This window comes from Heteronotia binoei, chromosome 4 (assembly GCF_032191835.1).
Source record: "Heteronotia binoei isolate CCM8104 ecotype False Entrance Well chromosome 4, APGP_CSIRO_Hbin_v1, whole genome shotgun sequence".
Lineage (NCBI taxonomy): Eukaryota > Metazoa > Chordata > Lepidosauria > Squamata > Gekkonidae > Heteronotia > Heteronotia binoei.
In genome coordinates this window covers 69,960,760-69,977,295 of record NC_083226.1, presented here as the reverse complement: position 1 = coordinate 69,977,295, position 16,536 = coordinate 69,960,760, and the positions used below count along the sequence as shown (strand labels likewise).

Genomic DNA, 16,536 nt, shown 5'->3' with positions numbered 1-16,536 from the left:
AGTTTACACCAGGGATGAGAGGATGCGTTTAAATCCACCTTTATTTGTCCTTCTTGTTGCTGTTCAGGTGCTGTGCTAAACTTTTACATGTAACTGTTTTTGTTTTTTTATTTTCTTTCTCTTCTTATTAAACATTTTTTCTGTTTTGAATGCTGGCAGTCAAACTCTGTACCACATAGATCCTGACCGCTTAGACCACGCTGCTTTATGAAGGGGGCCCCGGGGAAGGGGGAAGGCATGCAGTTGGATAAGGTGCCAATCCTCCAGAGGTTCCCCGAAGAAGTGCTGTGGTCTCTGTGATACCCAAGTACAGGGTGGCAGAGGACCTTGAGGCCTGGCCTCATAGCTGGAGAGGGAGATTGGGAGTCCTGTTCCTCTCAATCTGAACCCCTAGACTGAGCAGGTGGTGGCAGCGAGCCCAAGTGGCCGGAGGAGAAATAGGTCCCTCCAGGAGTTGGCGACTCAATAGGAAGTTGACGGGACCGGGTCTGAAGGCAGAATCGGGCCGGTTCCGTCACAATATCCAAGGAAGAAAAATTATACCTCAGTGTAGTCAGAGGTATGTTTAAGAAATTGGAATAGAAAATAATGCCAGCATCAAGTTTACTAAAAAAAAAGAACCCAGTGCCCATTGCAAAGTCTTTGAAAAGGCAAGGCTTGAGACGACTAACAAATGACCGCCAGTAGATACATATAAATATATTCCATAAAAAATGTTACTGCCAAAGCTACCTATACAAAAGTATTAATCTAATGTAAAGGGATCATGGAGAATTTTAAAAGACTATTTATTGTCAATTCTTTGATGGACTGATTATCTCCTGTCCCTTATGGAGAGTTGTACAAGCAATACACCTTGACATTGGGCCCAATCCCCAGAACTCACAGATGTGGATTGGTATAACTGGCCTGATATTTTAAGACCAAGAATTAATCATACAGGGATTATTATTTTATCAGAAAAGGTTTAGTTGCTATTTGGCCTTTCATACTACTCCCACTATCCAGTTCTTTGCACTTGATTTCCAAGGGGCGTGGCACAGTATCAGGTCTTGAGTTCATGACCAATGCCTCTCCATGAAGCTTTTCATGTGCACTGACAGCTTCTGAACATCTTCTATAGTCACAGCATTGTATAAAGAAGCACGGATTCCTCCCACAGACCTGAAATGGAAATGGACACCATTACATTTTTGCTTGTTTAAAAGAAAGAGTATATTAACTGAATTACTCAGTTTCGCAAGCAAACTGTGTAAGGCAGCATGCATACAAAAACAAAAGTAGTATCCATGCTGGATCAATACTATTTGAACACCACTTTGGATAAACATTAGACTCCAAAAAGTAAACTGTTCCAATATGGTAAAAGATCTCAGTATTATACCACATTTTCTCATCAAGCATCACAGGAAAGATCGCTCCTTTTTTTATTCTGTATTGTCTCTGTTAACAGAGGAGGGTGAAATCTTTCAATATACTTTGTTTCACAGTATTTTCCATATATATATTTATAATTATTTTTTTAATTCATAGCTAGCATTGGTTTAATCCAAAATCACATTTCAGAACATCTCTGAAGAGAAGAAAATTAAGTTTTGTCTTATTTTAGGCAGCTTTTGAGAACTTTGAGCTTTGGTTACCTTGGCTCTAGATTTATAAGGAACTTTACTCTTTAATTCTCTAATTTACTTAAGTTACCTATCTTTAATTTAAATTAATTCTTCTTTTCTTCCCTTCCTTAAGCCATTTGGATTTACTGACTTTAGTTTACACAGAAGGAAATATTTTAGCACCTGATTTGGAGTAAATTGCCTTGAATCTCCATTAGAAATAGGGCAGCTGAAATTTTCCTTTGGAGCTGGAAGAAGCCTACACCCATTCAGCAATTGCTTCCAAAGACAGTGGAGTTTTGCTTGCCTTCATTGATTTCACCAGGAACCCCAATCTGACTGGCTAGTAGGGTTACCATTTTCCAGGTGAGGGCTGAATATCTCCTAGAATTACAAATGGTCTTCAGATGCCAGGAATCAATTCTCCTGGAGAGAACAGCTGCTTTGAAGAATGGACTCTATGGCATTATAACCCTGCTGAGGTACCTTCCCTTCCCAAACCCCACCATCTCCAATTTCCTTCCCCAAATCTCTAGGAATTTCCCAACCCAGAGCTGGCAACCTTAGGCTACACACTGACATGAATGGATCAAAGTGGCCCAACTTTCAGTCCTGGCCAACGAAGGAAGTCCTCTGAGCTGCAGCTCTGCCTTATCAGGACTTAACTGAAATAACCACATTTACTACATGACCCCTTAGAAGCTTGAATTGTCTTAGGAAAAAGAAAGAAGCCCAAACTGGAGGCTGATGATATTGAAGCAAAGGCAAAACAAAGGGAAACTGTGACAGCAGAAAGCTTCAAAATACGCGAATATAGAAGAATTTGTGAGGATGTGCAAATTCCAACCACCTCAAAAACCGATAGGAACAAACTATCAATAAGTATACTTTTACACCATTATGAAAAAAGAAGATAGTTTTATCATTCCTTTGTTATCATTAGCACTGCCCTTTTTTGTGGAGCAATGTAATCTCTGACAAACATTCTTCAAGATAGTAGCTGTGTTAGTCTGCCCATAGCAGGAGAAAAGAGCAAGAGTCCAGGAACACCTTTAAGAATAACAGCATTTGTGGCAGGCTATGAGTTTTCATGAGTCACAGCTCACAAAGGTAATCATGCCTCAGCAATTCTCTTACCTATGTCCTTTCAGGGATATCATGTTGTTTTCTACAGCTTCTTCAAAGAATTTCTTTTCCAAGGCCTCATCACCCTTAATACTGCCAATCCGGAAAGGAACATTCATTCTGCTTCTGCTGTTTCTGTCTACGGGACATCTGAAAATTTCACATAAGTATATTTATTGACTAGTTCTTAATCCAGTACATTCTAAATAAGGTAGATTATGGCTGAATTCAGTGCTGCTGGGAAGCAGGATTTTTTTTTTTTTTGCTTCCCATAGCATTATTGTACATTTGAGCATATATCTAAATTTCCTTGACTTTTCTCTAATCTTTCCCAAATCTGCTTTACTGTAAAGTTTTGGGGAGGATGATAGGAAAGCCTGGGTGTGGGCAAGTTAGTTTCAGATTTCTCCTGCCCCATCCCATGGCAGCTGTCCCAACATCAAGGGGCTTTTTAAACCGGCATTATACATAGTTATAAGTCTATAACAATCTGCTTTTCAGATTCTCTGAAATCTCAGCTTTCATTTTTTTTTAAATAAATCTTTAGCTGCTTTCACTGCACAGGTATAAGAAGAATGGCACATCTCCACAACAGAAGGGGCTAGAGATTTATCTTTTCAAAAATGAAAGCTGGGATTTCAGAGAAAACAAAATTGCACTTACCTGTAATTGTTGTTCATCGAGTATCTTCTGTGCAGGTACACATAGGGACTGCACACGAGCAGGCCTGCCATCAGATAGCTTTACAGCTAAAAGCCTCCAGAGGGCACTGCAAGCCAGAGCCAGAAGCTTGTTCCACATGGTCCTGCGCATCAGTACCCACCCAGAGAACCTCTAGCACTGCTGAAGCCAGAGCATGCAGTGGGTCTGGAGGGTGGGTATGTGTGCCTGCACAGAAGGTGCTTGATGAACAAAGTGCAACTTTATTTTCATTATCAGTCTTCTGTGCAGTCCCACATGGGGATTCTAGAAAGCTACTCACCCACTTGAACTGCCCTGCCCACTCAAACATCACATCTGCCTGCAGATCCAAAGCATAGTGGCGGATGAATGTGATCAACAACCAGGTGGCAGCTCAGCAGATCTGTATCAAAGGTACTCTATCCAGGAAACTGCTGAAGAAGCCATTGCCCTAATGCAATGGGCATTAATATAATCCAACCCGATCATAACACTGCCTAATGGCCCTGACTAGTCATCAGGACAGGGTCTGAGATGACTCTCTCCTACTTCTCTTAGGGCCCCTAAAACAAAGAAGGATCTATCCCTGTGAAACTCCGGGGTTCTCTTCAGGTAAAATAATATTGCATTTTTAGCATCTAAAAAATGCAACGAGTGCTCATTCTCATAGCTTGATACATTTTTAAGAAACATAGGCAAAATGGTATCTTGGTATCAACAGAACCTGGAAACTGCCTTAGGAAGAAACCTAAGACTAGGGCGAAGGATTACCCTTTCAAGAAAGAACCTAAAAAATGGGGGATCTATCTGAAGAGCTGCTAATTTATACAACCTCCTGGCTGAATTAACAGCCACTAAGAAACACATCTTCATAGAAAGTTCTACCAAACAATACATAGCAAGTGGTTCAAAAGGTCTGAGCATTTATGTGCTAACACAACAGATAGAGACTATTGGAGCACTAAAAGATCCTGGGGCAAGCAAAGATTACCTAGCCCCTTAAGGAACCTCTTGGACAAATGATGGGAGAAAACTGATCCTCCCTCAATTCCCTTATGATGGCAAGAGACAGCAGCCAGCTGGACGTTTAGTTTTCAGGTGTAATACATAATCAAATATGCCCTGCAATGGGGCACTACCCAGTGACATGTCTCCCTCACCACATCAGAAGAAAAACTGCCTCCACTTATACAGATAGGATTTCCTAGTGTTAGGCTTGTGTGATTGCAGGAGAACACCATTAACCCCCTTTGAAAAAATTAGGTCTCTGTCTGAAGCCTCCAAGCCATCAGGTTGACACACTCAGATCATGATAAAACACCTAATTGACGCTGATTAAATCTGGATAATTTAGTTGGGGAAGGAATCAGCCCTGGGAGATATGAACGTAAGCTATAACCAAGGCTAAATACTAAATACTGGGTGCAGTGGCTAGACCAAAGTATAGGACAGTATACTAAAAACTTATTCCCCACATGAAAAATGCAAAAACCTATGGCTGAGGATGGACTGGAATATGAAAGGCATCTTTCAAAGTCAATAATGATGAACCAACAATTAAATTTTGATAATTATAAAATTGAAGGAATGAACACCATACAGAGCTTAGAAACATGATGAAAAACATTTAATTTTCTAAAACATGTCCAACTCCCCCATCTTTCTTATCTACTAGGAACATATGAGAGAAGAAACCCTCAGATGCTGGAGACCCTGTAAGCTCCTTGATGGTGCCCTTATCATCTAGGGAGGCCAAAGCCTGAGCAAGACACAAAACTGATTGGTATGATCCCCTTAAAGAGCAAGGGGCAATAGACTTAAATTCTAGTCTGTAACCAAATCTAAATATGGACAAAACCCACTTGTTAGAAGTGATAGTCTGTAGCAAATTGAGCTAACCTGTCCCCAAACTTAAAAGGGTTGACAATGATCCTAGTCAGAAGGATGACTTCTGGGATGAAGTTGCCTCCCTGGAAAAGGGTGGTTGCTGGTTTGGCATAGGTCTATTGGAACTTTTATGCCTATGGTAACCATGTGGAGGGGTAAATAGCTTAGGGGTAGGATACTGAGATCCCAAAGGCCTGTAAAGTGGTAGTCCCTTTGATACGGGTGCCAGAGCTGTCTCACAAAAGACCTCTGCTTAAATTGGGACAAGGATGATTGTGAGATTCCTAGGCACTTAGCTGTTTGCTTGTTTTTCTTTATCAGGAAAAACATCTTGTCTGTCTTGGAAGAGAAGAGAGTAAAACCTTTGAAAGGTAAGTCCTCAACTTCAAGCCTGGTATCCATAGACCATAGATCTTAATCACACATGGTGTCTGAGTATGATGGAGCTCACATTGGCCTGTGCAGTCGAATCTGCAAAATGCTGTCATGCATTAATCTGCTGCTTCAACAGTCTAATGGCCTCAGTATGGAGAACTTTAGTGAGGCAATGCTTATCTTCAGGCAGGAGTTCCAGGAATATAAGAATCCTCTCCCATAAGAACAGCTGATAACCAGCCATGATGGTTTTATAGTTAGTGATTTTGAATCCTAGTGCTGCCGACTCATATAATTTCTGACCCAGGACATCCAGTTTTCTCCTGTGTTTATCTGTGGGAGCAGAGTAGTAGGCCTGGTGGACCTTAAGCTGCATCTCCTCCATCACCAAGGAGGATGGTGGGGGATGAGTCATCAGGTAGTTAAATGGCTCTTTTTTATCTTATATAAGTGTTCTGCCCTTCTCAAGGTAGGCTGGAGAGATTCAGGTTTTTGCCACAGTTCCTACATGAGGTTCCTAAAGCTGGGAAAACAGTAATCCTGGGAGACTCTGAATAAAGGCAACTTAGTATCTTTGGGTTTGTGCTCTGAGGTAATGATTTCTATCTCAAGAGACTGAGCCATGTGAATCACCTGTTCCCCAAATATTCAGAGATCCTACATGGGAGATGCTGGAGATGGCTCACCTACTCTCTCATCTGGGCTCAGATCTGATGTTATGTCAGATCCATCAGATTCAATAGCTGCCTCTTCTCCCTTCACTGCAGGAATAGGAGAATGTGGCCTAAGTGCAACAGTACAACAAAACTTAACAAGAGTAATGATACAAACTTGTATCCTTAAGGCTTGTGAAACTATCACCCCATTCCTCCATATATCCTGGAGACATCATGTAGTGGCATGAAGACCACTTCATAGATGGTTGGGGCTGAGACCATGGCACCATGACCATTTGCTCTGGATTGGACAAACACGAAACCTGGTCATGTGGTAAGCCTGAATCTCCATCACCATCTGAGATTGAAACAGGAGGAGATCTTGGACCTGGGGATGGAGGCCTGGGTTTTTCTTGCAAGGTTGGCATTGGCTTGGGAGTGCAGACAGGAGCACTCTGCTGGGAAGTCAATTTACATTTTTTTTTCTTTTGTCTTACCTTTAGCCTGCTTAACTGGAGGCTCAGAAGAGGCACAATGAGTCAGAGGTGAGCACAACCAAGATCAAATCTGCTGAAACACAGGCCTAGGAGGTAGAGCCAACTGCATCAAATCCAAAGACATGGAATTGGGAGCCTTCTCCAGGGCAGACCTGAATGAGGGCTCCAAAGCTTTAAGAGCTTTCTTCTACAACAAATTTTGATGCTCTATCTCCACAAGTTTTAGGGGTGAAGCACTGGCAAACCTTACATGTGGAGATACTATGCTCCTTGCACAAACAGAACAGACAAAGGTCATTTTCATCAGTTTGGGTCATCTTTGCCCCACACTGGGAACATTTCTTGGGCTCTGGTGTGTAGTGCCCCCCTGGAGGCTTTTGGCTGTAAAGAACTATCCCATGACAGTCCTGTTCATGTGCAGTCCCCATGTGTGACTACACAGAAGATTGATGATGAACCTGATACACAGATAGCATTATAATGCAATTCAATTGCTGTTTAAAACAGCTGAAAAGGTTCTTGTGGCACAGGGAGGGGGGAAACCTCTGCAGAGAGACTGGGGCAGGGAAACTTGCCACCTTTAAGCCCTGTTTGCTGCTGTGTTGTACTGACAACCTGTGTGGAAAACACTTATGTTTCCAAATAAGACCACATGTATTATCACTTACCTTTATAGCCACAAAGGCTATTCAAAAGGGAATTCAGGATTCAAGGAACATCAATTTAAACAAGCAGTGTGATACTGGATAATAAATGAAACCATGACTTTACATTGCAAAGCAACCAAGGAGGAACACAAAGTGGAGTCTAAAAATGTGATATATCCCATAGTGCTATATCAACCAATATATCATGACTAATAAGGTCATACCTATGCCAAAGTACACATTCCAAATATCATATGATATAAAATTTTCTATCCCACTTCAGATCTTAAATGAAAAGGGGTTTCACGTTTGAATATTCTTCCTATGTATCAGCAAAGACTCCCTTAAACACAAAAACTGAGGATTTTGGACAGTAAACTAAAACAAGGCTTCTCTCTCCCTCTCCCTCTCTCTATATAAATTTATAAATGGAAGTGGAGAAAAGGGTGCACAAAGTTTTAAGCATTCTGCAAGACAAGGTATGATTCCCTGTGCATTGAAAGGCTAGTCACATTTTGGTCTGTCCAATGAGATGTTTCCTTGCCTAGGTGGCATTTCACTGGTAAACAGCCCTAGTACAGATAAGAGTTTGCTTTCAGTCAAAAGCATGGCACAGATACTGCTACCTAAGCTGCAAACTGCAGCAGTACATACCGATAAGGTATACACACACCTCAGCAGTACAGTTATTCACTGCGGTAACAACCACCACTTTCATTTTGAATCCCTAAACTTGCTAGAAGCAAAAGCTGAATTCAGTACCTGGAAGAAAAAAAGCTTCACTAGGATCTAATCCCAAAACACCTCACAGCTAGATCTTATAAAATATATAGGATGAAGGTGCATATAAAACTACAATATGCAGAGCACCCAAAAAGTGGTTTTTACTGTGTGGTTCAATTCTCTCACCAGTTTACATTACACTGGCATTAACATGAAGTTAACATTTCTTTGAAAGCACCTCTCACCCATCTCACTGCAGGACAAAAAGCAACACAACAGGGAAGATGCCTTTTCCCTGAAGTGTTAGCTTTTGTCACGCGGAGACCCAGAGCAGTGTTCCCTCTAAGCTGAGTTAGTGTGAGCTAGCTCACAGCTCTTTGGCATTTGGCTCACACATTTTTGTCTTAGCTCAGGAAGGAGGGTCCCAGAGCAAACTAATTTATGCAATAGCCAAATTGCTTGCTCACAATTTTAATGCTCACAAAGTAGGATTTTTGCTCACAAGGTTCCACAGCTTAAAGGGAGCATTGACCCAGACATGTGGATGCTGCCTTCACACAAACAATTTCTTGTGTTCATTCTGAACTGACAAAATACCATGAAAGGATGCCTGTTTATTGTAGTCCCAATCTGACTGACCTGAGGGTAGGCAAATGGCAACAGTGCTCAGAAGAATTCAGTGGAACCTGTGGCCCACTTTTTCTCTCTCAGCCTAAGATACCTCACATTTGTTGTGAGGAAAATATGGTGGTGGGAGAAGAATGTATGCTACTCTGAATGTAAAAACTGAGTGAATGAAGGCAAATGATCACCAGCAGAGGTAAAGGCAAGAATTGGGGTGGTGGGGAGGCTATGCTACAGAAATATGGCAGAAATGGGCTCTAGTGAGGGTTAAACATCAAAGGACGTGAAATATAGCAAACATGCAGGAATGTCTCTTCAGTAACAGGTTAATCTAACCAATAAAATCTCACTGTCAAAATATACTCAAAAATAAAAGGAAAGCTAGTTGTAACATGATTTTCCCTGTTCTAATTTTGCTCCCAAGAGAGAATTGTTTCACATGAATTCTGATGAAAACAGGAACAAACACCTCATGGATGTGGACTCCTTTCCAATATCCCCCAAAGGCTAAATTTCACACACGCATACTGAGTAATATTGGGAAAAGGCAATTGTGTGTTAAGGAAGCTTGTTAACTCCACTCGGAATTTTTGTAAGTCTGCCTACAGCTTAGCTGCCATCTTGCCCTGGTTTTACTTCCCTCGGTCAATCCTAGGCCATTTCACAGATTATATGAAAGTCTGGCACATTTTTTTTTAAATGTCATCTCCCATTTACTCGACATGAAGGATTTAAAAAAAAAATCTAGCCATAGGCAATACTCTTCATTACCTCTTTCTATCATGTACTCCAGCTAAAATTTAAAGCATGTTTTCAAGGGTATTTCAAGTCTGCACATGCAAATCATTGACAATACTTGCCTCATTGTAGCTGGAAAGTCATGTTCTTACTTGCATACGTGTCACAGAAGGGCCATCTAAGAGTGCACTTCTGATCATTAGCTTTCTTCCCTGCCACCCACAGTTCTAACATCTAGAAAAGTTTTGGCAGCAATTATATAAGGTTTAGTCCCATCACTGTGTGAAATGATGTGTATGTAGGCAGTGATTTATGCCTTACTGTAAGCCACTTTATAGTATGATACAAAATAATGTAAAGGGGAAAAAAGGAAAGCAACTTACACATAGAATCCATTTGAGTTGTCAATAATGTCATAAATCATTTGGGATTTAATTCGGCTAAGTTTGTCCATAGCCTGAACTCCTCCATTGTTTTTTATCCACTCCAGGACCAAACTCATAATGTAGATACTAGGATCAGAACAAATGATGCACATGTTACTTGTAGATTCAGGTAGGTAGCCATGATGGTCTGAAGCAGCAGAACAAAGTCTGAGCCCAGTGGCACCTTTTAGACCAGGGGTGGCCCAACTGTGGCTCAGGAGCCATATGTGGCTCTTTCACACATACTGTGTGGCTCTTGAAGCCCCCACAGCCCCATCAGCTGGTTTGGAAAAAACATTTTTCCTCTTTAAATCACTTCACCAAGCCACTAAGGAATGAATTTTAAGTTGCTCTTCCACCCTTCCCTCCATCATCTTGTGACCCTCAAACATCTGACATTCATGTACTGTGGCTCTTCAACGCCTGATGTTTATTCTTCATGGCTCTTATATTAAGCAAGTTTGGTCACCCCTGTTTTAGACCAACAAAGTTGTATTAAAGGTATAAACTGTTGTGTACATGCATACTTCAGATACAGTGAAACAGAATTTCCTCAACCATTACAGATAAGTAGTGAGGGGATTGAGGGTAAATTCTAGCCCTTCCTGGCAACTAATCCCCCCTACCTATATGTACTGGTTGAGGGAATTCTGTTTTACTATATCTAAAGACATGTGCTTGCATACAAAAGCTTATACCTTGAATGAAATTTGATAGATCTCAAAATACTTGTCATAAACCATATCTGTTAATTCTGAACACATCTCAATAAAATAGGAAGCTGCAGTTTAGCTTACATTAGATCATACAGTTGACACTGAACTGGAAGTAGATGGAGTCATCCATTTCCAAGGCAAAGTTCTCATCATCTTTTTTATAAACATACAATCTATCTAGATCAGGGTGCGACATGGAGGACAGAAATGTGACACTATAAGGTTCATTCAAGCATGTGAGTCAAAAAGCAGGGTAACACAGAGTGGTTAGAGCAGAGGTGTCAAACTCATTTGTTATGAGGGCCAGATCTGGCATAAATGAGACCTTGTCGGGTTGGGCCATGTGTGTCATAAAATGTAATGCCAGGAAATGGAGATAACAACTTTTAAAAGGACACAAATGTTCTTTCTTTTTTTAAAAGGTGCTTTCTTTGTATCTCTCCCATGGGATTAAAGGAAGTAGGCAAAAAAAGCTCTGGCTCTTTTCTTTCTTCCCCAGGGGACCAGGAGAGGGAGGAGCCTCAGCCAATAGAAGGAAGAAGGGCTTGGCTCAGTAGCTTTGCTGTGCAATTGAGAGAGCCTGGCAAAGCCAGCACTCCTTCTCCCCCATTCCTCCCCAAAGGAGAAGCCTCATCCAATGGAGAAAACAGAGACTTTGCTCTGTAGCTCCTGTGTGACTGAGCAAGCCTGGCAATGCAATCTGCGACACAGAAGGAAACAAGAGAGAGGGAGAAGGAAGCAGACTTGCTCGTGGGCCTGATAGGAGCCTTCTGGGGGCCTGATCCGGCCCCCAGGCCCCATGTTTGAAACCTCTGGGTTAGAGTGTCAGGCTAGGGGTGGGAAGACCTGGGCTTAAATCCCCACTCTGCCATGAAGTTTCCTTGATGATCTTTGGCCTGTCACTCTCTGTCAACCTCACAGGATTGTTGTGAGGATAAAACAGAGGAGGGTGAATTATGACTAAGGGCCAGATGAAAGTGTATTTTATAAAATACTAAAAAGCAAAGCATCCTTTCACGGGATGTGAATTTTCTCAGGACTATGCAGGATAACTTTCTGTGTAAGTTTTAAAAATTTCTAGTTACAACATAGCTACACTAGGAAACATTAAGGCCTCGTAAGAGATACAAATTTAAATAGGGCAGAATTCCCACAATACACTTCTTCATCTATACTGATTGTCAGATTTGCAGAGATTAAGATGTAGACTTTAGTGAGATTAGGGGTGATTTCAAATTTCTCATTCCTGATGTTTCAACAACAAAAAATAATTTCAATATACTTTCTTCCTTATGTGAAATTAATGTGATTCTTTGTGATTGGACCATTTTTCCCTTTCTTCACACCAAATTTTCCCATAAAACATAATTGTGTATCAATAAATGAACATACTTCATATACATATAAGCAGGGCTTTTCTTCCAGGGGAACACACCAGAATGCAATTCCGGAACAACGGGATGGAGTTCCAGAACCTCTTTATGGAAACAGAATTCTCAGAAAATGTCTAAAAGTTCATGGGGGCACCAGGAGAGCATCACAGTCTTTGATCCAACAAAGTATGTGAAAACACAGCTGCTTCAAGGTCATCATTCAGTGTTAGGTACCAAAAGACCCAAAAACGAATTGAGGAAGCTGCTGAAATGTCTAAAAAATAGAGGTAAGTCCATAACACATGAAAATAATATTGTTTCAAAGAAACCCATGTGTTTCTCCACTATGAGTCAGCAATGTGATGCAGTAGCTAAAAAGGCAATATGATTTTGGACTGCATCAACAGAAGTATAGTGTCCAGAGCACATGATAGTATCATTTTACTCTGCTCTAGTTAGACTTCACAGAGTAAGAAGGATACTGACAAGCTGGAACTTGTCCAGAGGATGGCGATGAAGATGTGAGGGGTCTGGAGACCAAGTAGAATGAGGGAAGGTGAAGAAGCTGGGTATGTTTAGCCTGGAGAGGAGACAACTAAGAGGTGATATGATCACCACCTTCAAATATTTGAAGGGCAGTCATGTAGACAATGATGTGAAGTTGTTTTCTGTTGCCTCAGAAGGTTGGACCAGAAACAATGGGTTGCAATTAAATAAAAAAAAAATTTGGCTAAACATGAGAAAGAATTTCCTGACAATTAGAGCAGCTCCTCAGTGGAATAGGCTTCCTCAGGAGGTCGCAGGCTCTCCTTCTTTGGAGGTTTTTAAACAGAAGCTAGATGTCATCTGACAGCAATGCTATCCTGTGAACTTAGGCAGATCATGGAAAGGAGGACAGGAAGGGTTGCATCAGTGCTTAGTTCTTGTGGCCCTTTCTTACATGTCCAGGAAAATGCTGATCGCCACTTTGGGGTCAGGCAGCGATTTTTTTCCAGGCCAGACATCCTGGAGGTTTTTTGTCATCTTCTGGATATGGAGCAGGGGTCATTGGGTGTATGTGTGTGGGGGGGAGGTATTTGTGAATTTTCTGCATTGTGGAGGGGATTGGACTAGATGTCCCTGGGGATCCCTTCCCACTCTATGATTCTATGATTTCCCTGAGAGTTCTGGCACCCTTTTTCCAGAAAAAAGGTCTTGCATTTAAGTAACATATTCTTATAGAGTATAAACAGAGCATAAAAAGCACAACATGCATATACAATACAGTAGAATTTACACAGCTAACAAAAACAAGTAGAGAAATTAACTACTGACAAAAACAGAACAGGAAACACTTGCCCATCTCTAAATAAAAGCTCCAAAAGATCAGGTGAAAATAATGAAGTCTGCCTTGAAGGGCAACTGAAATGTGGTAAGGATATTACTCACACTGGTCTTTTGACTGCCTGAACATAAATATTTTTACCATAAATGCATTTCAACCTAAACATAACTTTTATTGGGGGGGTTGTTTTATTTTTTGTAGTAACCAGATAGTACCTTTGTATCTTGCCTTTCAAACCAAGGATTAAAAAAAATACTCAGACTCCAGTTGCTTTCATCCAGCTATGAACTAACATTTTCAATGCTCATTACTGAATGAAAATACAAACATCCTTTGCTCACTTCTGCTTTTGTGATTTTAACTGCAAAATTCTGCTTGACAGAACACAGAAGGTTCCCATAGATGGCACCTAGCATAAAACACTGCCAGCAAGTTTTTCTGAAGTGCCATCCCTCCAATAGGTCAACTTTCACCAATTACTTCATTACACTCCCAAGGGAGTGTTTCTTAAACCATTTACATTTAGAAGTTCTCTCCAGTGTAACTGCAAGAACTCTTTTTTTCATTATTTTACTTTTCATCTCTTTACATGATTAAAGTTTAGACTCCGTTTCAGAGCTGTATCATCAAGCTTAAGGCCACATCCCAGGCATATTGACTACTAATAATATATAGTCTGCGATGAACTGAAGATTTATTTGCAATCTCTCTCCCAGCACACACAGCAAGTTTCCTGGTTTTTAACAAGCTACACTGCATATTTTTTGTGCAGCCTTTTGGTACCCTTTTTTACTCCTCTCCTACTGAAACCTTGCAGATAGGATGGACACATTATTTCCATTTATGTCCATTTACACCTCTTCCTTTTATTGTTTCCTTTGTTTCACAAGTTAGACTTTAAGCTCCTTGCAGCAAGGACCTCCCATGTTGTATATTCTGGTGTGGCAGCCATTCATCAACCACCGCAGAAAAAGTTCACCTGCCTAGTAATCAATGAAACCTATGCCTAAGAGTTTAATTTTATTCATAAAGAATTTATAATATCAATTGTGAATAACTCAATGTAGGAGAGATCTGAATGTTTTATTATTTATTAAAACATTTCTATCCTGCCTTTTCGTGGTTCAAGATGCCTTTACAATAATAAACATACACAATTAAAATAAACAGCAAAGCCCAAATCTATTTGCCCCCCTTAAACGATACCTGCTATTCAAACCCCCTCAAGAGCCCTGGCAAACAGGCAGGCCTTGCAGCACCTCCTGATGATCTCGAGGGAAGCCCCCCCCCCGCCAATACTTCTTCAGGGAGCCCATTCCACAGAGCCAGATTCACAATGGAATGGGCCTGGGCTCTGATCATTGCCTGATGAGCCACTCTAAGTAGTAGAATAGCCAACAGATGGCTGCCTGAGAACAGTCATTGGTGCACAGGGACCTAAGGAAGGAGACAGTACTACAAATATGTTTCAGTCCACTTTTGTGACACAGGATGACATTAACAAATGCTGCAATATAAGTTACTGTTTGCCGTGAAGTATCACAATAGATTTACAGGCTTCAGTTTGCTGATGCACATGATGACTTGTTGCATTTGCTGCGAAATAAGCACCTTACTTTACTGTTTCTTAAATATTGTTCTTCATTAGCTATAGTCACACTTTTCTCTCTCTGCTTTGCAGACCCATTGCAACTATGCCCTCCCCCCAACTGCTAGCAGGCTAGAGTAATGCCAAAATCAGAACCCTCCAGATTCTGCATCCAACTGAAATAAAGACTTCACTGTCCACCAAAGTATACCCACTAAATAACTGGGGGGGTGACCCACTTTAAAACCACACAGCAAGTTTCTATGCCATCCCTCAAGCAGATTTAGTCAGAGATTTAAATATCAGACAAATCCTCATAGCTAAGAAATGAGATTTCTCCGGGGGGGGGGACTATTTATCTCCACCCGGGAGATTAATGCCAGGAAGATAAGGTTCCTTTTGGCAAGAGGTTAAAATGAGCAGCATTACACTAATTTAATTCAGTAGTTTGCTAGGCAACTCATGGACATTCAGTTCAGGTTTCCAGTCAGTTAATGCCAGCCACACAATAGAGAGAGAAGTAGTGAAAAAAGGGGAAACTGCATGGCCAGTTTCTTGCAATACACTAGCAGAATTTCAAAATCAAGACACAAGCAGTGCATACTGCCAGATTTACAAGTTAATATTAAGAAACTAAAACAGAATATTGTTTAATATAGGTCACCAGCGCATACACAAAAACCCTGGCATGCATTTGGAAGGTTTCAGTTGGGTCAATTGTTTTCACCTTTTTTGCAGTATCAAGTTCAATTATTGTACATTTTAATGAGTTTTGTGCTCATTGCCTCAAGTAGCATTCACATATTTTCCTAATCAAATTCCTCTCCAAATGCAAAACTCTCTCCAAGCTGTCAGAACACGTTTTATGTATTAATACATGCATGTGAACACACAAGGATCAGTGCAACACTTACCCAGGATCTACAGGGTACAACAGGGCCCCAGGTTTGCAGAAAAATATAAAATCTTTCTTAAAAATACATTGAGGGGTTCATAAAACTCAAAAATTATAAAAGGTGAATCTGTAGTTTTAAACAACGAACTCCCTTAGTGGCTGTTGCTAAGAAATCATAATATTCCAGGCTGGGTTTCTCTAAATACAGGGCAGGGCCTTTTCCAGGCCTATTTTGGCCTTTGAGAGGAGGACTCATTGGGGTCAGACATGGTTAGGGTTGCTAGCTCCAGGTTGGGAATTTTCTGGATATAATGTGGTGGAGTAAGAGGTGGGCAGGTTTTGAAGAGCAGAGGCCTCTTTTGAATATAATGCCATAAAATCTAAAACAGCCATTTTTTTCACGAGGATTGTGAAAAAATCTGGAGTTCAGATGCACTTCTGTTGTCTGGAGTTCAGATGCACTTCTGGAAGATCTTCAGGACCCATCAACTGGTAACCTTAGTCCTGGAAACAACCTCTGGGTGGCTTGATACTGCCTGACTTGCTTGACTCAAGCAGCTTGAAATAGACAAAAATTGGTAATTTGCTATAACGTTTCCTAAGAAATCCCTTCTCTACCAAGATTTCCCTATATAAAAGGAATTTTGTCTCC

At 40.9% G+C, this 16,536-nt stretch overlaps 1 protein-coding gene across 1 annotated transcript in view; it reads right to left on the bottom strand.

Annotated features, from left to right (window-relative positions):
• Nucleotides 1-908: 908 nt before the first annotated feature.
• PSAT1 (phosphoserine aminotransferase 1) overlaps nucleotides 909-16,536 on the bottom strand; it is a 31,148-nt gene continuing 15,520 nt past the window's right edge. The window contains exons 7-9 of the mRNA XM_060237487.1: nucleotides 9,947-10,075; nucleotides 2,748-2,885; nucleotides 909-1,164 (exon numbers count right to left, since the gene is read on the bottom strand). Coding sequence (XP_060093470.1) covers nucleotides 1,059-1,164; nucleotides 2,748-2,885; nucleotides 9,947-10,075 — 373 coding nt within the window. The 3' untranslated portion in view covers nucleotides 909-1,058. The remainder of the gene's footprint in view (nucleotides 1,165-2,747; nucleotides 2,886-9,946; nucleotides 10,076-16,536) is intronic.